Source organism: Vipera ursinii, assembly GCF_947247035.1.
Source record: "Vipera ursinii genome assembly, chromosome: 1".
Classification (NCBI taxonomy): domain Eukaryota; kingdom Metazoa; phylum Chordata; class Lepidosauria; order Squamata; family Viperidae; genus Vipera; species Vipera ursinii.
In genome coordinates this window covers 133,610,968-133,635,909 of record NC_139512.1, presented here as the reverse complement: position 1 = coordinate 133,635,909, position 24,942 = coordinate 133,610,968, and the positions used below count along the sequence as shown (strand labels likewise).

Sequence of the window (24,942 nt, the reverse complement as noted above, 5' to 3'; positions counted from 1 at the left end):
GCCACGTCCACCCTGGGCATACCCACCCAGCCCCCTGAGGGCAACTGCAATGCTGATGCAGTCCTCAATGAAATTGAGTTTGACATCCCTGTTCTACATTTAGGCAAGAAAAACCATATGTACAGGTAAAGTATTGGAGGTACCTTGCTCAATATAGTAACTATGAGAGGGATCTCGGAATCCTAGTGGACAATCACTTAAATATGAGCCAGCAGTGTGCTGCAGCTGCCTATAAAGCCAACACACTGCTAGGCTGCATTAATAGAGGGATAGAATCAAGATCAAGTGAAGTACTAATACCACTTTACAATGCTTTGGTAAGGCCACACCTGGAATACTGCATCCAGTTTTGGTCACAATGATGTAAAAAAGATGTTGAGACTCTAGAAAGAGTACAGAGAAGAGCAACAAAGATTATTAGGGGACTGGAGGCTAAAACATATAAGGAACAGTTGCTGGAATTGGTATGTCTAGTTTAATGAAGAGAAGGACAAGGGGAAATGTGATAGCAGAGTTCCAATATCTCAGGGGTTGCCACAAAGAAGAAGGAGTCAAGCTATTTTCCAAAGCGCCTGAAGACAAGACAAGAAGCAATTGATGGAAACTAATCAAGGAGAGAAGCAACCTAGAACTAAGGAGAAACTTCCTGTCAGTTAGAACAATTAACTAGTGGAACAACCTGCCTCCAGAAGCTGTGAATGCTCCAACACTGGAAGTTTTTAAGAAGAGCCTGGACAGCCATTTGTCTGAAATGGTATAGGGTTTCCTGCCTTAGCAGGGGGTTGGACTAGATGACCTCCAAGGTCCCTTCCAACTTTACTATTATTATGATTATGATTAAGTGTTTTCATGTACAAGTATGGAAAGGGACTTGGAATCTAAATCCAATGAAGTATGGTGAAAAAAACTGACTATGTTTAACCTAAGGAAGAATAGGCTTAAGAGATTCAGGGTGCTGGTGATGACCTATAAAGCCCTAAATGGTGTGGGTCCGGGATATCTGTGGGAACAACTGCTGCTGGCATCAAGTTCCCTTCGTCCTGTGCGCTCCCACAGGGAGGGCCTTCTCAGGGTGCCACCGGCAAAAGACTGCTGGCGGGTAACACCCAGGGGGAGGGCCTTCTCTGTGGGTGCGCCTGCCCTTTGGAACCAGTTACCCGTAGAGTTTAGGACTGCCCCTGATCTTTGTTCGTTCCGCTGGGACCTGAAGACCTGGCTCTTTGAGCTTTCCGGCCAGGACTGAGAATTTTAATTTTAACTTATTATAATTGGGTTTTAATTGGAGCTATAGGTGTTTTATATTTTACTCAAGGATAATTTAATTATTTTAATTGTTATTAACTTTTTGTATTTGTAGTGTTATTTTAATTACCTTGTGAACCGCCCTGAGTCCCATGGGAGAAGGGCGGTATATAAGTTCAATAAATAAAATAAATAAATAAATACTTGATAACAATCCTCAAATAAGGGCAGGGAGTATGGATTTTTTCTTTATGGCACCCAAGAGTAAGAACAGTAGAAACTGAACACAGAACTCAACACACTTGAAAAAAGGATGGATTCCCTGACTATGAGAGCAATTAAGCAATGTAACAGTCTGCCTCCTAAAGTCATGGATGCTTAATTGTTGCAGGTTTTCAGGAAAAGATGGGGCAGCCATCTGAAGTGGATTAGTTTGAGGTTTCCTTGCCTGGGTGGGAGATTAGACTAGATGACCTGAAAGATATATTCCAATCCTATGAAATCTTTGAAAGATCTGGTTAGGACCAGAGACTGGTTCTTAATAATGCTTTCATCTTTATGTATTATTCTAAGCTGTGTAGTAGAGATGTAGAGATCCCTTTCTTTCATCCAAGGATTGCTTTGAGACAAATGGAAATGCTGATTTTTTTTAACTGCTCTATCCACTGCCTTTATTTCCAAGACTGCACATTTATATCTGGAGACAGATTGGTTTACATCAGAGAAATCTGGCAAGCCATTATGTCAGATTGCTCACCATCATTACAAGGATATATGTCATCAAATTCAGCACTTCATATTTCTGATATATATTTGATATTGCCATTTCTCCTACTGATTTCCTTGCCAAAGAAATTGCTAAAAGGTGGCTATTGAACTAATAGAGTGCCCAGTGCAGAGAAAGTTTTCAGTATATCACAATGTTAAAGAGCTTTGTGTCCCATCTGAAGCATTTTATTTCAAAGTACTTATTTCAAAGCAGCCTTCTGATTCTAAGCCAAAAGATAGCTATTTTCATATAGCTAACAGAAAACAAAATCATTGCCATTGCTTTCAGTTCCAAATAAAACCACCTGCACAGTAGGGTGGCTACTCTTTCAACTAGCAAGAGTATTTTCTAAGATGTGTGGTTGTGGAAATTGCTCATTTGAGAATGTACAATATCAAGCTATTCGAGATGACTGACCACTCTATGTAGAAGGAAATTTTGTGATGTTATACCGATTTCTTTTACCATCAGTTTTCAAGTAAATTGAGAGAAACACAGTCTCCATCTAACATAAGCAAACTCTGTAATAGTTATCTCAAATACAGTTTCTTCTTGCTGTGCATTCCTTCTCAAGTAATGGATGGAGATTATTCTTAGTACTTAATAGTTCTTTTCCATGCTGGTTCTGAACCAAGTGAAAGATCTTCTGGACCTCATTGATCAACTATTAAGTTAGTTACTTCATACATATTTGGGTGTGAATCCATCAAGGTTTCATTAAAGAAATTCCCACTATAACTCATTCCAGTATCACTTTGCTATTCAAGAAATTGGTCTGTTTGACACCAATTAAGTATGGAAAGAAGGTCAGTGAAAATAAGGACACTTAGAATTGACCTTTCTTATATAATGTGATATATAAACAAGTTTGCAATAGAACCTGGCTATATAATCATTTCAATCATAAGCTTATCAACTTCTTGAAGACTATTATTAATTGGGTAAATGTTGGCATTTTCTATGATGGCACAAATAGTTTTTAACTCTCTGAGACATCACCATGTTTGGGGGCCCCCATTTTTCCCCGTTTTCTAATAATTTCTTGAATTACAAGATTATTCTAGCAGTTGTAAGGCTAACTTTACCATCTGCTATTCATAGCTTTAACTTAGTATAGTATAGTATAGTATAGTATAGTATAGTATAGTATAGTATAGTATAGTATAGGGTACCTTGCTTGATAGTAGTAACTGTGAGAGGGATCTCGGAGTCCTAGTGGACAATCACTTAAATATGAGCCAGCAGTGTGCTGCAGCTGCCAAAAAAGCCAACACAGTGCTAGGCTGCATTAACAGAGGGAAAGACTCAAGATCACGTGAAGTACTAATACCACTTTACAATGCTTTGGTAAGGCCACACCTGGAATACTGCATCCAGTTTTGGTCACCACGATGTAAAAAAGATGTCGAGACTCTAGAAAGAGTACAGAGAAGAGCAACAAAGATGATTGGGGGACTGGAGGCTAAAACATAGGGAACGGTTGCTGGAATTGGGTATGTGTAGTTTAATGAAGAGAAGGACTAGGGGTGACATGATAGCAGTGTTCCAATATCTCAGGGGCCGCCACAAAGAAGAGGGACTCAAGCTATTCTCCAAACCACCTGAAAGCAGGACAAGAAGCAACGGATGGAAACTAGTCAAGGAGAGAAGCAACCTAGAACTAAGGAGAAACTTCCTGACAGTTAGAACAATTAACCAGTGGAACAACCTGCCTCCAGAGGTGGTGAATGCTCCAACACTGGATTTTTTTAAGAAGAGACTGGACAGCCATTTGTCTGAAATGGTATAGGGTTTCCTGCCTTAGCAGGGTGTTGAACTAGATGACCTCCAAGGTCCCTTCCAACTACTTCTTCTTCTTCTTCTTCTTCTTCTTCTTCTTCTTCTTCTTCTTCTTCTTCTTCTTCTTCTTCTTATTATTATTATTATTATTATTATTATTATTATTATTATTATTATTATTTCAGGACAGTGATCAGATCTGCTGCATTTGCCAGGGGTATTTTCCTTTCAGTTATCTGTAAAGTAGGTGTATGGTTAGTTCCTTCCATATTTATAAAACCCCACCATCCAGCTGTAGATTTTTTATACAGTATGTATCAAAGAATGTGCCAGTTTGGGCAGTGCTATCTTTTCAATTTCCTTATAATACCATTTGATCCATCCCATCAAAGTAATCTAAGTCTCATGTGTGTGATGCAAAGCTACCATGGAGAATAACAGAATTGTTCAGCTTCAACTGTAATTCTTTGAGAGATCTTCTGTACATTCACATGAATCTGCCAATACAGATGTCCTTTTCTTATATTTCTGATCTGGGAATTGAGAGAATTTAGCATGACGAGAATCTTTGGGAAGTACTGACAGATTTTTCATGTAGGAACAAAGCTACAATGGATAACTAGTTGAAGAACTATAGTTACCAGTAGGAAATATCTTATTTCCTTAAAGCTAATTTGACATCATAAATGACTGCTACAGGCATGAAATTTGCTTTAAGTAATATAATTACTTAATCAACTCAGGCATCTAATTGTTCATAGGGAGTAAAAGTCAACCAATGATACTATGCCTCTCTAAGCCCTCCCTCACTTTGTATATATTCCAAATTGAATACAATTTACACAGTTACCTTTCTTTAATTAAGCATAAGATCTGTATATATAATGCAATTATGTTTATTCTAAATTAGTGAGTCTTAAGATTGTAGGCTAAGTATGCTAAATATGGATAAAGAGAAGTATCTTTTATACTTATCTCTAGCAATATGAATAGATTTGTAGGGTCCTTAACTTCTTTCTTACAGTAAAGGTTTTGTTATTTCCTAATGGGAGATATAAAATAGCTCTGAATTAAATGGAAGTAGAATATCTCAATAGATCATTCCTAGATAATTTTCCTGCTGTAGTAAGGCAGGTGGCAAGAATATTGCAAGTTCAGGATTTTTCTGCAAGACATTTATTCAAAATTGTTTCCAATCTTTGTCTTATATATTCAACATTTTACACAAATCAGTGCATATTCATTCCTTGTATTAAGTATTTCCTGATTCCTTTTCAAATCATATACAACTCTGTTAGGTAATGGCTAAGCTATGGATGGAAAATGTTAACAATAAAACACAGTGTTTTACTGTTGCTTCTTTATACATTCAGGTTCAAGAAACATATTTAATAGTTAAATAATATATAAACCTTTGCTCATTTCACAGGGAACTGAGTTGCATGTACCAAAAATATCTTTGTAAAAGTATGAACATTTATGTAACTAAAATTTAAAGAATGTAGTTTAGAACAGCATTAAATAATCTTGTGTGATGCCTGGGTTTTTGAATGCCCATCATCTTCAGCTGGCGTGGCCAAAGGGACAGAATTTAAGCACTACCATTCAATTCAAATTCAAATTCAATTTAATTTTTATTTTAGAGAAAGCCCAATATATCTCAAGATAATTAATAAACCATTTAAAAGAACAGGAAGAAGGCCAGATGTGAAAATATAGTAAAATAAAAGAGCAGAATCGAATATTATTACCACTGTCATTACCAATCTAAACTGTGTCTCTAAAGCTAGGAAATAAATTTTGTTAAATAGTTAACATTATTCACATAGATCTAAGACTCTAAGCCAGAAGTAGTTTAAGATCTCCCTGTGTACATACTTATTCAGAGTTATTCAAGGGTTACCCATAGTTATGGTTGGGGATAGTCACCTTGGTTCTCTTGTTTCGCTAGCAGCATCACAGAATTTATCCAGAGAAGTAGCATCCATTTGATTCAAAAGAAGAGTTGATATATGCAGGTAGTCCTCCCCTTAGAGCCACAACTGAGCCCAAAATTTCTGTTGCTAAGTGAGACATTTGTTAAGTGAGATTTGCCCCATTTTACGGCCTTTCTTGCTACAGTTGTGAAGAGAGGTTACTGCAGAGGTTAAGTTAGTCACACGGTTGTTAAAAGTGAATCCAGCTTCCCCATTGACTTTGCTTTGTGAGAAGCCACAGAAGGTGATTGCATGACCCCGGGACATTGCAATGGTTATAAATATGAGTCCATTGCCAAGCATCTGAATTTTGATCATGTGACCTTGGGGATGCTGCAGTGGTTGCAAATGTGGAAAAATTGTCATGCATCACTTTTTTCAGTGCTGTTGTAACTTCAAACAGTCATTAAATATGAACTGTTGTAAGTTGAGGACTACCTGTAGAAGGTATCAGAATGACTTGGATATTTTACCAGAGAAAGAGAAATAACACAGCTTCTAATGTTCTTCTAAAAACAGCAATATAATACAACACAGGTGATCAATTTTACAATGCTGGTATCATTCAGATAGTAGCAGCATGTGCAATTTTCTTGTATTTACTTTCCGGAATAGCAGAAGGCTGGATATTAAATCAAGCTTGTGTTAAAACTTTCTCAAGTTGGATAACATGATATGATTTAATTGGTTGGAGGAAGACTCCTTTCGTTTATACAAAGCATGGAAAATATGCCTCCCGAACAAAAGTTATGATTAAGAAGTAAAAGGTAAATTCACAAGTTCTGCAGTATTGCTTCTGATCTCATTGTTGCAGATGTTACGTTCAGCAAATGTGCCAGCTTGTAATGCTTGCTTTGAGAATCAGATGTGTAATGGAGATAATTTTCTACAATTTATTTTATTAGTCTGGAATATTTTTTTTTACTGTTAATGACCCCCCCTATGAAACTAAACTGTTATATTAAGATGGAGATAATTTTGATTACTTTCATTTACCATTTGAGAAACTTGCAATTTAATTCCTCAGCTAAAGAAACATGTATTCAGCTACTGTTTATGCCACTGACAGAAGTCCACATTTATTTCCTCAGCTTACTTGTCTTTCAGTGAACATTGTATATAATCAGTCCTTCATCCAGGCAACAACAGGAGAGATCCTAAATGAAGAATCTAAATTGTTGTATACAGGAATATTTCTGATATTGTAATGAAATGTGGGAATGACCTGGAGGAAAAAGTGGAAGAGATGTTGTCTAGGTCAGGGCTTTTCAACCTTTTCACCCATTGTACCACTTTCAGGATATGGCAACATCCGAGTGCCACCAGTCGCCTAGCAAGTTGTCAAAAACTTGATGATCCCCCCCCAAAAGGAAAAAAAGTGATGAAGTACAGGTAGTCCTCGACTTACAACAGTTCGTTTAGTGACTGTTCAAAGTTACAATGGCACTGAAAAAAGTGCTCCCCGAGCCAGAGCCGAGCAAGACACCTGCCTGCGCTCTTCCTCCTATCCGAGGTTTTTATTGTTGTGAGCATTTCTGTTGAGGATTGGCAGTGGGGGTGGGGTGGGGGGGTGTTAGGTTTTTATTCTCTCCCCTACTGGGTGGTTGCAGCAGGTTTTGGTCACTTCACATGACCCTGGGACACTGTGACCATCATAAATGTGAATCAGTTGCCAAGAATCAGAATGTAAATCACAGGACCCTGGAGATGCTGCAACATTCCAGCTGATCGGTGCTTCTTCTGGGCTCAGCAGAAGCGCCAGGATCAGCGCTGAGCTCCAGCTGGAGCCTGGCACTGATCCTGGTGCTTCCGCTGAGCCCTGACAGCCATGCAGCTCCAGCCATCTCTCGCTCAGGCTTGTGCGGTGCTGCCACCGGTTCAGCTCATTCCCCTCCCCTGCTACCACTTTTCTAGGATGGTCAGATACCACCTGCCAGGTGCCAATGTACTACAGATGGTACCAGTACCACTGGTTGAAAAGCCTTGGTCTAGGAGAAGGGGTTCCCAACCCCTGGTCTGTGCATCGGCACCAGGCCACAGCTTGCCAGAAACCAGACTGAGTAAACAAGCAAAGCTCCATTCATGGGGTGCAGGCAGCACACAAAACCACGCCCCCTCCGGTCCCCAGAAAAACCTCTCTCCAAAGAACCAAAAGGTTGGAGGCCTCTGGTCTAGGAAACTATCAGAGAAGAGAGGCGGTTGCTTCAGTTGGCTTAAGGGTCAGAGAAAGAAACTGCCTGCCCTAATGGATTAAGTAGTCAAAAGTGGTTGTGGGACGTTTTGTACTTTCAGACTTGCAACAATTCTGTTAGTGTAATCTTACAATAACCTACATCATCTAGTCATGTTTCCTATCTGGTTTATCCAGGTGGTTTGACTTGTACGATAAAGATGAAAATATAAACCCTGTATTTTGGACAATAAACACACTTTTATATAAATCTGTGTTTGGAAGTTCAGATTTACTTCAGACATTTCCTCTGTTTGTTGTATCTTTGGAACACATTTTAATATTTTGTGTTTAATAGGGTTTGATAGACAGCAGATTGCAAAAATTACTTCAGTGATTTAAATTATATGAAAATTGATGTTTTTCTGAGTAAAAGTACACTGAGTATTGTTGTTGTTAGCTGCAAAGTCATGTCTGACCCATCACAACCCTAAGAACAACATTCCTCCAGGCCTTCCTGTCCTCTACCATCTTCTGGAGTCCATTTAAGCTCACGCCTACTGTTTCAGTGACTCCATCCAGCCACCTCATTCTCTGTTGTCCCGTTCTTCTCTTGCCCTCAACCTTTCCCAGCATTAGACTCTTCTCGAGTGAGTCCTTCCTTCTCATTAGATGTCCAAAGTATTTGAGTTTTAGCTTCAGGATCTGGCCTTCTAAAGAGCAGTCAGGGTTGATCTCTCCTAGGACTGACCGGTTTGATCGCCTTGCAGTCCAAGGGACTCGCAGGAGTCTTCTCCAGCACCATAGTTCAAAGGCCTCAATTCCTTGGTGCTCAGCCTTTCTTATGGTCCAGCTTTCACTGCCATACATTACAACTGGGAAGACCATAGCCTTGACTATACACACTTTTGTTGACAGGGTGATGTCTCTGCTTTTTAGTGTGCTGTCTAGATTTGCCATGGCTTTCCTCCCGAGGAGCAAGCGTCTTTTAATTTCTTAGCTACAGTCCCCATCTGCAGTGATCTTGGAGCCCAGGAAAATAAAATCTGTCACTACCTCCATTTCTTCCCCATCTATTTGCCAGGAATTGAGAGGGCCAGATGCCATGATCTTGGTTTTCTTAATGTTAAGTTTCAACCCAAGTTTCGCACTCTCCTTCTTCACCCGCAACAAGAGGCTCTTTAGTTCTTCTTCACTTTCTGCCATTAGAGTGGTATCATCTGCATATCTTAGGTTGTTGATATTTCTTCTGGCAATCTTAATTCCAATTTTTCATTCATCTAGCCCTGCCTTTCTCATAATGTGCTCTGCATATAAGTTAAATAGGCAAGGCAACAGTATACAGCCTTGCCGGATTCCTTTCCCAATTTTGAACCAATCAGTGGTTCTGTGTCCAGTTCTCAGTGTTGCTTCTTGACCTGGAGATAGGTTTCTCAAGAGACAAATAAGATGGTCTGGTACTCCCATCTCTTTAAGAATTTGCCACAGTTTGTTATTATCCACACAATCAAAGGCTATAGCATAGTCAATGTAGCAGAAGTAGATGTTTTTCTGGAACTCTCTAGCTTTCTCCATAATCCAGCGTATGTTGGCAATTTGATCTCTAGTTCCTCTGCCTCTTCGAAATCCTGTACTTCTGGTAGTTCTCGATACACATACTGCTGGAGTCTAGCTTGTAGGATTTTAAGCATAACTTTACTAGCATGAGAAATGAGTGCAATGGTGCAATAGTTTGAACATTCTTTGGCACTGCCTTTCTTTGGAATTGGAATGTAAACTGATCTTTTCCAATCCTGTGGCCACTGTTGAGTTTTCCAAATTTGCTAGCAAATTGAGTGTAGCACTTTTACGGTATTGTCTTTTAAGATTTTGAATAGCTCAGCTGGAATACTGTAACCTCCACTAGCTTTGTTGTTGCTCAGCTTTTCTAAGGCCCACTTCACTTCACATTCTAGGATGTCTGGCTCGAGGTCAGTGACCACCTCATCGTGATTATCAGGGACGTTAAGCTCATTCTTGTATAGTTCTTCTGTGTAATTTTTCCACCTCTTCTTAATCTCTTCTGCCTCTGTTAGGTCCCTGCCATTTTGGTCCTTTATCATGCCCATTTTTGCATTAAACGTTCCCTTCATCTCTGCAATTTTCTTGAAAAGATCTCTGGTCCTCCATAGTCTATTGTTTTCTTCCATTTCTTTGCACTGTTCATTTAAGAAGGCATTCTTATCTCTTCTAGCTGTTCTCTGGAATTCTGCATTCAATTGGGCGTATCTTTCTTTTTCTCCCTTGCCTTTCGCTTCACTCCTTTCCTCAGCTATTTGCAAAGCTTCCTCAGACAGACATTTTACTTTCTTGCATTTCTTTTTCTTTGGGATGGTTTTGGTTGCTACCTGTTGTACAATGTTGCAAACCTCTGTCCATAGTTCCTCAGGCACTCTATCAGATCTAATTCCTTAAATCTATTTGTCACCTCTACTGTATATTCAACAGCGATATGATTTAATTCATACCTGAGTGGTCTAGTGCTTTCCCCTACTTTCTTTAATTTAAGCCTAAACTTTGCAACAAGAAGCTCATGGTCTGAGCCACAGTCAGCTCCTGGTCTTGTTTTTACTGACTGTAAAGAGCTTCTCCATCGTTGGCTGCAGAGCATATAGTCAATCTGATTTCTGTGTTGACCATCTGGTGATGTCCATGTGTAGAGCCGTCTCTTGGGTTGTTGGAAAAGAGTGTTTGCTATGACTATTGTATTCTCTTGACAAAATTCTATCAGCCTGTGCCCTGCTTCATTTTGTACTCCAAGGCCAAACTCGTCTGTTATTCCAGTTATCTTTTGGCTTCCTACTTTAGCATTCCAATCCCCCATGATGATAAGAACATCATTTTTTGGTGTTAGTTCTATAAGGTGCTGTAGGGCTTCATAGAATTGGTCAATTTCATCCTCTTCAGCACCGGTGGTTGGGGCATAGACTTGGACTACTGTGACATTGAATGGTTTGCCTTGGATTCGAAGTGAGATCATTCTGTCATTTTGAGGATTGTATCCCAGTATTGCTTTTCCTACTCTTTTATTGACTATGAAGGCTACTCCATTTCTTCTGAGGGATTCTTGCCCGCAGTAGTATACCTGATGGTCATCTGAATTAAATTCACCCATTCCTGTCCATTTTAGTTTGCTGATACCTAAGATGTCGATGTTCAGTCTTGTCATCTCTTGTTCGACCACATCCAGCTTTCGTTGATTCATGGATCTTACATTCCAGGTTCCTATGGAGAAAAAATCTTTACAGCATCGGACTTTCCTTTCACCACCAGACGCATCCACAGCTAAGCGTCCTTTTGGCTTTGGCCCAGTCGCTTCATTCTTTCTGGCACTAGTAGTACTACCCTCTGCTCTTCCCCAGTAGCATATTTGACGCCTTCCAACCTGAGGGGCCCATCTTCCTGCATCATGTCTTTTTTCCTTTTGGTACTGTCCATGGGGTTTTCATGGCAAAGATACTGGAGTGGGTTGCCTTTTCCTTCTCCAGTGGATCATGTTTTGTCAGAACTCTCTGCTATGACCTGTCCGTCCTGGGTGGCCCTGCATGGCATAGCTCATAGCTTCATTGAATTACGCAAGTCCCTTCGCCATGATAAGGCAGTAATCCATGAAGGGGACACTGAGTATATTGGAAAGTAAATACGATAACCTCTTAATAAGTAAATGTCTAGTTAACCTTTTACTTCTTTTAGTACAATGCAAACAATTTTCATTTCAACTCGCATGTTTAGCAGTGAAGTGTTCCAGTACAATTATGTACCACTAAGTGTAATTCAGACTTTAAATTGGAAAACAAACTATTTCAATCACTACATTTTCTCATTTTTGATATCATACCATAAGCATTAGATATTGAATATATTTTGTTCTTTAAATTGGAAGACTTTAAATTGGAAAACAAACTATCTCAATCGCTACATTTTCTCATTTTTGATATCATACCATAAGCATTAGATATTGAATGTATTTTGTTCTAATAAAACATGCTGTTCATATTACATTCCTTTAGGAATGTTATAATTTTTGAAAGTTGTTAATTTATAAAGTATCCTTGTTGCTGAAAAAGCTAATAAAACTTTTATGCCATAGACGCCTGGTTAATATATTATTCAGTACTACTATTCAATAGAGAATGAATAGCTTGTACCAATGTCACAAAATAGAAAATTATGGAAGAATAAAGTCAACAGAAAGATAAATATATGAATTTGCCTGTAGCGTTTTGTGCTAGAACTGTGTTAATGTATGATTTAGTCTAGATATGATTGCCATCAGTTTGTAACCAGTTATCGTTTTGGTTCAAAAATAATTTACTGTTCATTATTTTTAGACATTTCTGAGAGATTTGCTGTATTAACCAAATGCTGTATTACCGTAATAGAAATGGGCATTTCAAATGAAGAAAGATAGTATTTGGCATGAAATTGAGAAACTTTAAATTAGCTTTAGGAAACTAAATATTAATTAAAAAGATGAAGACCAGTAATTTATACAAGTATTAGCTGAATCATTCAGCTTAGTGGGAATTATTAATACATTTCCTACAATGAAGTGCAGAGTAGTTCACTTGACTTAGAAGCTGGATTAAATAGATATTGAGAGACTAATTAAATTAAAAATTTAGTAAAGTATCAAGATACCGAAGCACAAAAATCCAGTTAATTTTAGGATTGGATGTATTGTACATATGAATTTTCAGAAGTACTGCATATCACAAATATTTTTAAAGATAGCTTAAAAAATGGAAAGTGAATAACAGATGTATTACATTGTCTGAAAACCCATAGCTATTAAGAACATATAATCATCTCCTCTCAGGATCTAGTTTATATTCCATATCACAGAATGTCTAGCTAGTTGGATATGTAAAACTCACAAATAGGGTTGGAGGTTAATAGCATTTTCCCGCTGTTAGTGTAACTTCTCAGAATCTATATTTTAAGATAGTGTTGTCGGTTAAGTCATATAAGCATACGGTTGAAAGAGACCTATTAGTCCAGCTCCCTACAAACTAACTACAGGATTCATGGCACCATCTCCAGTAGATTATTCAGCTTCCATTTAAAAACCTTTAGTGAAAGGGAAGAAATCACTCCATGCGGTAATCTATTCCACTGATTGACAGCTCTTACTATTGAGAGATTCTAAGGTCTAAGTTGTGTATTTTAGATGCTTCATTCCTTTAGTTCTCTTCTTACCTTCTGAAACAATTAAGAATAAATCCAAACCTCTACAACAGACATGTCAAACACAAGGCCCGGGGGCCGGATCCGGCCCGCGAAGTGGTTTCATGCGGCCCGCGAAGCCATCCTGGAAACAGTGAGGGAACGGCCCCCACTGCCTTGGCCCTGGCCCAGAGACCCTCCTTCTGCCAGAGACCCTCAGATCTGTCCCACTCCTGCCCAGGCCCCCATAGGCACCCTTGATGCAAACGATGTAGAGCTGGCCACGGCCACCCAGTAGGCCATAAGCACTCTAGCCACGCCCACCCAGTAGGCCACGCCCACCCTGGCCATACCCACCCGGCCCCCTGAGGGCAACCGCAATGCTGATGCGGCCCTCAATGAAATTGAGTTTGACACCCCTGCTCTACAAGGTGATAACCTTTCCAGTATTTAGAAGGTAACTGCTCTGTCTTCTCTCAAGCTCCTGTTCAGCAAGCTAAATGTAACTCTGTCTTTTAACTGTCCTTCATAGGATTTGGTTTCCAGTACTTTCATCATCTTGATAACCTTTGTCTGGACTTGCTCCATTTTCTCCATGTCCTTTGAAAACATGGGTGGGCTGAATTGAATACATTATTCCAATTGACCAAGTCAGAGTAGTATGGAGCAACATCCCACTACTTGGCTTCTGTTCTCCTCTTGGCAGTTCGTGAAGATATTGCTGACCTTTGCAGTTGCATCAATGAAACACTGCTGAACTCATGATCCACTGGGATACCCAAGTCCTTTTCCCTATTGTGTACATGTTTCTCTTGGTTTTTTTTCTTATCTAGAGAAAAATATATGAATTTACATTTCTTTCTGTTAAACTAGAATGAAATTTAACATTTGTTTTCACCCACTGTTCTAGCCTATGTCTTTTTGAATTGTTTTCCATCTCTTATCAGACCACAGGGGACAGGTGAATTAATGAGGTAGCTCTATTAGTACCGTGTTTTCCCCAAAATAAGACGCCATCTTACTTTTTCTTTTTTGCCTCCAAAAGAGGCACCAGGTCTTTTTTTTGGGTGGGGGGGGGTCTTTTTCACTCACCTCTAGCACCAATAACCCTGCCCAGCCAGCCCACTTCTTCTGTGGCCAAAGGAGCAGCTTCATTCAGCGGCTGAGAATGAAGCTCGGCCTGCATTTTGCAGTCAGAGGCCTTTCCGGAAGGCCTCTGCAGCCTAGAATCAAGCTATGGATTGAATCCATATCTCAATTCTCAGCTACAGAGGACTTGTCAATTTTGATGCCACAAGAGACTGTCAAAATCTTTCTAAGTCTGTATATATCATATCCACAGTGTTTCCCCAATCACCCAGTTTGTAACTCTGTCATAAAAGGAAATTAACTTAGTCTGGCACGACTTGTTTGTCATAAATCCACTGTTAATTAATGGATTCCTATTTAAATGCTCACAGACATGCTGTTTGATAATCTGCAGGCAAGGACCTTGCCTAGTAATGAGGTCGAGCTCAGTGGCCTGTAGTTTTCCAGGTCTTGTTTATTCCCCATTTTGAAAACAGGAACAACATTAACCCTCTTTCCATCTTCTGTGATCTTGTCTGTCGCCAGGCTTTTCAAATATTACAGATAGTGGTTCTTCAATTACCTCTGCTAGTTTTTTCAATGCACATGCACAAAACCTGACTTCTTACTGGTCCCGTATTCCAACAAAGATTTCCCTTGACAGCCCATATTTTCTAAATAATATCTGAAAGCAGAGTGAATTAGAAATCCAGCAGCAGTTTCTAAATTGTGTAATATCACAAAACAATTACAGTGAATCCCTCTTGCCTTCTTCACTTTCCACAATGCAGACAATATTTGTGTCTAAGTACAACTATGTTTATCAAGGGGTCTTCCTAATCATCCAAGTGGCATCTTGTGCACATCTGACTTAGGAATCAGTCACACTGAACAGTGTAGGAATTGCTAAAAAATTAAGATTGTGCTGTTCGTCTTCAATCTTTAGCGTGGTACTTTATCAAGAGCAAATATGCATGAGAACTGCATTTCATTTGCAAAGGCAGGAAGAAAAAAGCTCTACTGTATGCTTATGTTGCTTCAACTCAAACATTCACAATTGAAAAAAAACCTGTGCCATCAACTATCCTAGATATATACATTTCAGTATAGGCATTTTTAAAAAATTAGGTCAGATAAATATTTTTCCAGATAGAGTTCATTGATTACATTCTAGTACAATTGGAGCACTGCGGAACTCTGGAGCACTGGGGAACTACCAGAGGACTGGAAAAGAGCTGATGTACTTCCCATCTTCAAAAAAGGGGAAAAGTGGATCCAGGGAACTACAGACCTATCAGTCTGACCTTAATTATCTGGAAAAGATAAATCGAGCAACAAATCAGCGAACACTTAGAGGCAAACAAAGTCATTACCAAAAGCCAACATGGGTTTGTCAAAAACAGATCATGCCAATCAAGTTTGAAGACCGCTGCCATAGATAGTCTCTATTAAGTTCTAGCACTAAGTGCCAATAGGATATTAGAAAATAACATCAATGACTATTAGTCTTGATGGAGAGATGATGGCCTCTGAAGGCCATTTGACAGGATTCCTTGTGAAATTTGTTGGCCACTGTGAGAACAGATTTCTGAACTAGATGGGCCAGAGGTTCAATCCAACAGGGCACTGTTTATGCTCATGTTTGTAATTTGGGAACTGGACTGTTAATATATAAATTTAATCTTCATGTGAGTTCTTCTAATACTGAATTTGGAATTTGGCTGAATTAGACACTAAATTTAATAGAGCATTAAAGAATATCCATTTTCCTTTCCTCATTTGGTTAAAAGTCAGAATCTTCAAAATGCTATAAAAATAAACAAACAAAACCTCAACCGTGCTGACATATTACCTTAGATTGTGTATCACATCTAAAGAATAAAATATCTACATATTTTTTTAAAATGTATTTTACATCTTCCCAATTACATAGCAGGCTTGGATCTGGCAAGAAAAGCATACTAGTTTCCTGTCTCAGAGAACTACACTTGGTGAGCTCAAGGAGGCGGGCCTTCTCTGCCATGGCACCAACCTTATGGAACATTTTCCCCCCTCCCCTGAAGTGAGCTTTATTTCTTTGACTCCAAAGCCTTCCTATAACCAATGAAGCACAGGCTGACTTTTGTTGGTATTCTTTGGCTTTCTCAATTATTCAGCCTGAATCTGCAATATTCTATTTGCTCTTCAGCCCTTCTTAAAACATAGCTTGAATATCTTGGATTTCTCTTTCATCTAGGGCTGCAATCTGCACTGGAGATTGTAAACATTGTTTAACTAGCATGTGAAATTAATTTTGTGATATTTTGTACAGTCTGTTAAGATACTTTTCTTTGGTGTTGGTATTAATACTGGAAACTATTTATTTAAAGCCTTTAAAATCAACCTAGGTTCTCTGGGTGGCTAACAATACAGAAAACATAATGTCAAGTTTCCGACATATGGGCTTTTCAAGTGACTCTGAGGCATTGTTTACCTTAAAAGTCCTTTATTAGCCTAATACACCGGCAAATGCTTGCTCGAAGGAAGCTGGAATCTGAAATCTCTGCCCCTTGCACAATATATTAAAACACAATTCTCCACCTTTCTAATTTTGTCATTAATCATATTCTCCAATTAATTTAAAGAATCAGTTTCCCTTCCGTTAGAAGAACCTCAAAGCCTTATCTTCTTTAAAGAGACAAATGGCCTTGAAAGTGCATTCCTACTCTTCCCTCCCCCCAATTTTTAAACTAAAACAATACACAGGTCTTAAAGCAATACACAAGTTTAACATATGAAATAGCTACTTCATCTCTGGTCAAGCAATAACATTCGATGTTAGCAATGTTGACACATAAAGTAAAACAAAACAGAATAAAACAATGCAATGCAATAGAATGCAGTTGAGGCTCCAAGCGAAATCCTTCTATCGTGAATCAGAAAACATATATACTGGGTTCAACTAACATCTGGCTTCAGTATCTGAGGATGAAGCTAGATCTTCAAGATCTTTGTAAGGCTAGTATGTTTGAGGCAATCTGAGTCTCAGAGAGAGGTAATTCCATGAAAGAGAATGCATGCTTCCTCAGTTCAACTAGTTATTGTTAATGGAGCATTCACACTCTGCTAGATCTGTGGGAATAGGCAGAAAACATTGGAAACAGGCAACCCCACTACAGTAGTAATCTGGCAAATGCCTTGAGCATGCCTTACATAACAAGCACCTTCAACTGTACCTTTAGCCTACTGAAAACAGTGCAGTTCACAAGCAGTGCTGTTACATGGGCATATCATTATATGCTCAAAGTCAGGCAGTGTTGCATTGTGGTCCAGTTGCAACTTCTAGTTGCAGGATTAACCCCATGTATTCACATTGCATTGGAAGTTGAGTAAGGCATATGAGCAAATCCACCCAATCCAGAAAAAGGCACAATTGGTATACAAGATGGACTTCTGGGCCATGGCTATCATTTGGCTCCTCAGCAGTTCAATTGAGCCACTAAATTGCATAGAATGGCTTCTTGCAATCTGTTGACAAATAGATCATTCACCAGATTTCCATAGATTGGTTAGAATCTTCATTGATTTTTCTTCCATTGATTACCACATTTGTTGTTATACCATCAATTTCAGTAGCCTTTTGGTTTGATAATGACAAAAATATTGATTAACTTAATGTTCTAGTACTAGGGTTTTTTGTATGTAGAGAATATATTTTAAAGTATCTTGAATGTTGACATTTCTGCTATACAGCTCTTCAGATCATGTCTGGTTTTCTTGGAGTCAGTTACTATCTATTCATACTTTAACATACTGATTCAATCCTTAGAGTTTAGTGATATTTTTCTTTGCTGAAAACTTTCCTTTTTTATGGTGACTGTATCCATCTTCTATGTGTTTACAGATACCATTGTAATACTAGTTCTTATCTGTTCTAACAGCTCCTTGAAATAATTTGTTAAGTTCTTTCTGTGATATTTAATTGTTTGTTTGTTTGTTTGCTTGTTTATGTTTTTTGGCTATTCCCAGATTTTATTCTGAAATGTAGTTTTATTTCTTCTGTTTCTTGGGTTTCTCTTTGAAAATAGTGGGTATATACTCAAGATTATATTCTCAAAACCGGCTGACTTGCATCTGAGCAATGGATTATTTTTTCCACAGTCATCCCCTGGCCATGTCTTTGTTGTTATAACTCAGGAGTCTTCAAACTTGGCCCTTTCATGACTTGTGGACTTCAGCTCCCAGAATAGCTCACCCAGGCATGCTGACTGAGGAACTTTGGGAGTTGAAGTCCACAAGTCATAAAAGGGCCAAGTTTGAAGACCCCTGTTATAACTGATCTCTTCTACCTCCTCCTACTAAGGAGACTATACAATGTGTGTTCTTTGTGATAATATCTACGTACAATATATGCAAATTGTTTTGGTGTTTAAAGACTGTTGTAGAAATGATAGTAATTCTCCTGTTTAATTTTAATTCTCATGCTGCACAGTCCTTTCCTTCTTACTTTTACCAGCTTTGGCATTCCAGTTTCAAACCATGAATTCCACATCATGGTTGCATGTTTGTGGATTTCTGAATTTGAACTTAATAAAATGTGTCAGGTTCCCCTTCTACATCAGCAGTTTAAGCACTAACTTTGATATTAAGCTATCATTGCCATATTAATAGGCTTAGCACAAAGTTTAAATAATACTATTGATCACTGACTGCATTGTACCAAGTACAATCTACTGTCATTGCTATACCCTTCCTAACTATATGAAAACACTGGTTTTCTTCTTTTCTTTTTTCATGTCCTGAATAGTAAACAGTATTATCTTGTGACTGAAATTACCCTATTCCAGTTTCATTTGACTCATCCCTAAAATGTAATAGTCAACTGCCTTCATCTTTTACTGTGTTGAGCTTTCCCATGTTCATGCTTCTCACTGTAATTCTTACGTACTCACATTTTTTTCTCGCATTGCAACATCAGTAACCAGACTGTAATCTAGCTGCATGGTATACTCCATTGGTACTTCAAAAGATCCTTATGCCTTCTTCAGTAGCTTATTCAGTGCCATCCAAACTGATGAGAACATAATGCAGCACTATGTCATCAGGGTTTTTTTATATACATATATATTTTTCCCATGTGGTTGTACTGGATGAAATACACGGGGGGGGGGGTTTCACCATTATCACCTCTTATGAAATATGAATTAGCATATGCTCCTGACAATCTTCACTTATGCCTCCTACATAATAGGACTTGTATGGAGTGAAAGATCGATTTAAGATTTAAGAAAAATGATTCAGGAATAATAGAATATTAGAACCAATTAACAATTGTGGGATCTCCATCACTGGGTATTTAGAAACAGAAATTTACATATTATTTAAACTTGAGAAAGTTTTCCAAACTAAGAGATGAGTAAAAGCAGCCTTCAGTGTCCATATATCCAGGTGAATGACAAACCCCATGTAAAATGTATTTATACGTATGAAGAAACCCTTTATTTCTAATCTATGGTTTATAATGTTCCTATTTTGTGATTTTATGAACATTTAAAAGTTTTTATGAATATATAGTGAGTCTGTAATGTAATATAGATCAGAAGTCATGCTTTCTATCGTGTATTGAGGATACAATTACAGGTGCCTTAGTTACAGTTGCTATAACAGGAGGGATTCATACTGAGAGTCTGAAAATAACTGGGAGGGTGGGGAGAGAGCGAAAAAACCCTTTGTTTATGCAGGTAGCAGGTGTACTGTAATATACAATGTGACTTAATTGTTAACTTCATTCAGATGTTCATCATTCATTATCTGGAGTGCTTCACTATCAAGCAACCCAAAGAGCCCTGCCAGCTGATGTTTCTTAAATTGACTCATTGACTGTGGCAGGTGCTGTTAAGTTCAGCAAGAACGTCTGCATCTATGAAGTGCATTGGCTTCCACTTGAACCAGGTCCCATATTCATGTGGAAATCAAAGCACATATAGTCATAAGAGCTTTGCTGTAGTAGATGTTCACTCTCAACTAATCCTTGTTGATTGTTCCCAAAGCTAACTGGGAAGATTACTTTCAAAGTATTCTTTGGAAGAAACCAACAGTAGAAAGATGAGGGTAGGAACTTTTTGTGTCAACATAACTCACAGAGAATAGCCATAGAATGCCATTTTAAGGGGCCACGAGTGTCTTGAAATGTGCAGATATATAACAAATGTGTCGTTCTTTCCACTTATGCTCAACAATTAATATGGAGATGTTTACTAAAGCTGAATGCATGTACTAAAGCAGAATGCATATTAGAACTTGGGTATATAAACTTAAAATTGTTATGAATCTTTTGCATCACAATATTTAATATTGTGCAAATTTATTTTACTTAATCTTGGATTGAAAAATCTTAGAGAAAACTGCATCAGCCTCATTTTTGAGAGTATTAATGTGTAATCATTGATTCTGTTTTCATTTATGTTTAGTTTGATTGCAAATCTGTAAATAGTTGCTTCTGAAATAACGTTGAAGGAAATGATATGTTAATAGAACATATCATCCTGAAAATAAATGCCAAAAGGAACCAAAGGCAACTTTTTAAAAATAATTGAAAATAAAACAATCTTCATTTTTGCATCCAATTTGAATGATGGCAGATGTACAAGTTAAAGTCTGTATGAAATAGCTCCAGATGGCTCTGAAATTTTATTTTTTCCAAATAGTCATAGCTCTGTAAAGCAAGATATGTGCTACTGATTTTCCCAAATATAAGCCAGTATTATTCTGAAGACCATTATTTGCTTTCAAAGTTTGCCATGTCTGCTGTATTACCAAAAGGCTGCCATTCCCCACCTGGTCTAAATTCATGAGATTTCATTTCTATTCATGCGCAAGGAGATTGCTAATTTCTGCCAAATCCAACTGCCAACCACCATTTAGCCCACACTATTACACACCATTCTGGGATTCCCCAGCGCTCAACAGTGTCTTTCTGGAAGTGGGAAAAAATTGTAAAGGTTCTAATAGGAATATAAAGACCAACCATTTTAAGCAGTGAGAAAATTTTCTCTTTTCCTTCATTTATATAAGCACAAAAAGTCAAAGCTATTCAATTGCCTCTCATATAATATAAATTTATTCTACTATGCCTTGGAGCATTGTGTTAAATGAATTTACTAAAACTTGCCTTTTGGTTTTACCCTCCCCTCCCCTGCAACACACAGACAAAAATCACTGATCACCTAGGCATATTGTACACATAAACATCCTAATTCCTTCTCCTTCTCCTGGAGTGAAGTTAAAAAATAGTATTATTTAGCTTCCATATATTTAACCTTTAGCTATATCTTCATCTCTTTTTGCAGCAGTAACTAGCTTGTATTCTTTTAATGGATGAAAGCCATGTTTCTTTCAGGCTTGGCAATGAAATATAGTATTATTTTGTAACAGGTAGCTTCTGGTAAAGAAGGAAAGCTATATAACACTTCCATGATGAATGAGAAAACCAAATAACAGTTTTTAAAATAAGACCTATGAGGCCACTACTGAGAGCCAGGGTTAAAATGCAAAATCTGATAATGGCCTTCCCTGACCACATCCTACCTGCCAACTAATAACATTAGCATGGTCATTGTGTTTAATTCATAAATGTGTAAATATTAACATACGCACACACACACACATATAAGTAATTTTTTTTGGATTGCTAACAAAGAATTAAAGGGAGATCAAAAAAATTTACACAAATAATGAGTTGTCACAGTTGCGACTACAGCTTGTGGATGGCCTTAGGTTAGGCTGATACAGGCAATAAGGTTTGGCCCGTATTTGGGCCTGGCAAGGTATTCTAAAATACTTAACAAATACTTAACGTGTGTGTGTGTGTGTGTGTGTGTTTGTGAGTGTGTATGTATGTGTGTGTGTGTGTGTGTGTATGAAAAGAAATTACGGGGCTTTAGTCGTTCAAAACTCTTTCTGCATGTGTACTTTATATGCAGAAGCTATTTCTGGCATAGCAAAGTATGTGATTCAGGAAGTCAGCTCTGCTTTCTGAAGGTAGAATGATTCTTCTGTAATGTTATTCAGACTGAGTTAGACCAATAGGCCTCCTCAAGACAAGACATCCCATTGAGACAGATCAAGACATAAACAAAATATAATATATTTTGTGTTACTCAGCCTTACGTTGCCACATGCAAAAGTGGAATAACAGTGCAAATTCTAGTTTATATTTCTTTTACTAATTTTTGTTAAAAAATTTTCTAGTGTTACTTCCTCTAGTGGAAGTACTTAAATTTGCAGAAACAAGACTTTCAGTGCTGTTATACAGAAATGTTAATGTTTAAAATAATAATGAAGTAATTCAGAATAAGGTAAGTTAAGGTAAAGAGCTATTATTAAACTTAAAACTGAATATTCAAATCTACTCTACTTTTGATACTGAATAGGAAGTTTTATTTTCCTAATTATTTTGTAGAATCTACCTTATATGCTGAATTTAACTTCAGTACACTAAAGCGCTACCCAAAATTTGTAAAATATCTGTACAATCAATAATGATTGTTTTCTGTGTATACATGTGCTTATAAAAATAGAAAGCTATAAAAATATGTGATTTATTTTCAAGAACAGTAAAAATGACATACTTTAAACAATAAAATGAAGTACTCTGATGGAAAATCAAATAATCAACTCACAATGTGACTACAACAATGCATAAAATAATTTATTTTATGGATCATATTTAATATGCAGTCATAAAGCAATTTCCTTTTTTTTTAATTTTCTCAGGAACTTGGAAGCAACAGCCCACCACAGAGGAACTGGAAAGGAATAGCAATTGCATTGCTAGTGATTCTAGTGGTATGTTCGCTGATCACCATGTCCGTAATTCTTTTAACACCAGGTAGTAATAAACTTTTATTACTTGTTTGTTTTGAGTATTTAAACTCTAAATTGCTTATATTCAGTCTAACATAATAGATGAATAGAGGGAACTTAGTGCGAGATATTTCTATGTAAGGTAACAAATGCCATATGTTATAGAAATGATAGGCATGCTGTAGAATGTGATAGGATAAAACATTGACCTGTGAAGACTATTGATTATCCATTGACATCAGGAACTGGAATTGTGCATATGTGCATAAATATTCCACATCTTATCATGTACAACCTCTACCCACATTTCAGATTTCTGTGATTTGAAACAATTCTAGAAAATACCTTAAACAATTTTTGAAGGCATCTCTAAGACTTACAGAACAATGGTCAGGAAACTGTAAAGCTATGCTCAATGTTGCCCCATTGTAAATATGCAAAACAGCAAAGAAATGTAAATGCTACAGACTGCCATAGTGTTAGTACATCAGTTAAAGTAGTGAAGAATGCTAAGAGATACGTATAGCTAAAAGAGTTTTTCTCCCATCTCTGAAAGTCCTATCACAGTGTCATCCAGGGAGGAAAGGGTGAAGATCAATGTCGTAGTTTCAGCAGTGTATTAAATTCCCATCCATTTGTAGATCTGTATGATATATAAAGATGGCAGGGTTTTGTGCTGCTGCAATAGTCATTTTTTATTTTGTTAACTGCTTCCCTATCAAATCCATTGCTGCTCATCCCATTTGGACGGTGGATAAGGATATTTTTTCATGATTTTGTCTCATGGCAATGTGGAATTTAAAGCTCACTAATCAGTCCAATAGCAGAGTGGTCTCTAACATTTCTGACTTTGTGGACCTACGGTGGGGGAGAGGGAATAGTTCCGTGTCAGTGCGGGTGCACGCAACTCCATTTACACAAGCAGTGGGCATGCACAGCCACTGTTCACACAAATGGAGCTGCATGCATGTGCTCGCCTGCCCGCTGTGCATGGAAGTGGAACTGTAGGCTCATGCATGCTCACTTGCATGCTCACTTCTGCAATCCGGTTCTGAATGGGCCATGGCCTGGAGGTTGGGGATCCCTGCAATAGTACAAGGCAGAGGAAACAAAGTATTTGAGCTTTGGTTGAAGCTTTCCTTCTTAAGCAATGGATTGAGCAGAAGAAATAGACTTTTCTTCTTTTTCCCAAACAAATGTAGTCAGGATTACAAGAGTGTGGGCTAGTAAAAATAAACCTGAACTTTCTATGTATGGGGGGGAATAAATGAAGGATGAAAAAAATAGTAATATAGTAGTATGAAATATATAGCAAATCTCCTTACAGTTCTGGGAAGGCCAAATTATTACAGAATATAATAAGCTGAGGAAACCCCCAAATCCTATTATCTGGAGATCGGTAAAGTAATAAAAACAATATATCTTTTTCTTTCTTTTTAGGTACTAGATGTTTAATTATTTATATTATTTAAACTTCTGCTTATATGCAGACTTAGAGCAGTTACAATTGCTATAGACAAGGAGAAATGACTGGAATACTTAAAACGTTTTATTTTCCCAATTGCCCTAAAATGTATTTAAATTGCAATAAATACGAGTTTATATCCCGCCCTTCTCCAAAGACTCAGGGCGGCTTACAATCTAAGCACAAATCAATGTGCTTAGCATTAAGTACCTTGAGAAACCTAGTATCTGCTAGTATCTGAACAAAAGATAAAAATATTTCTTTATGCACATCATTCATTTTTCAGAGTATTGTTACTTTTTGTTATTGTTATAAATGAAAACACAGATATTCTTTGAGGAAACAATCCTTCAGATAACCAGGTCCTCTGCCATGTAGGGCTTTAATGATAAGCAGCTCCTTGAACTGCACCTGTAAGGAAACT

The 24,942-nt window shown here is 37.7% G+C and overlaps 1 protein-coding gene across 5 annotated transcripts in view; it reads left to right on the top strand.

Moving 5' to 3' along the window:
• Window positions 1–24,942, top strand: part of DPP10 (dipeptidyl peptidase like 10) — a 382,740-nt gene that overhangs the window by 144,198 nt on the left and 213,600 nt on the right. For all 5 annotated transcript variants that reach the window (XR_014493003.1, XM_083366998.1, XM_083366996.1 and 2 more), the window contains exon 2: window positions 22,964–23,078. Coding sequence is in view for 4 of the 5 variants with exons in the window: in XM_083366996.1 (XP_083223122.1) it covers window positions 22,964–23,078 (115 nt within the window). In the remaining variant the exon portion in view is untranslated. The remainder of the gene's footprint in view (window positions 1–22,963; window positions 23,079–24,942) is intronic.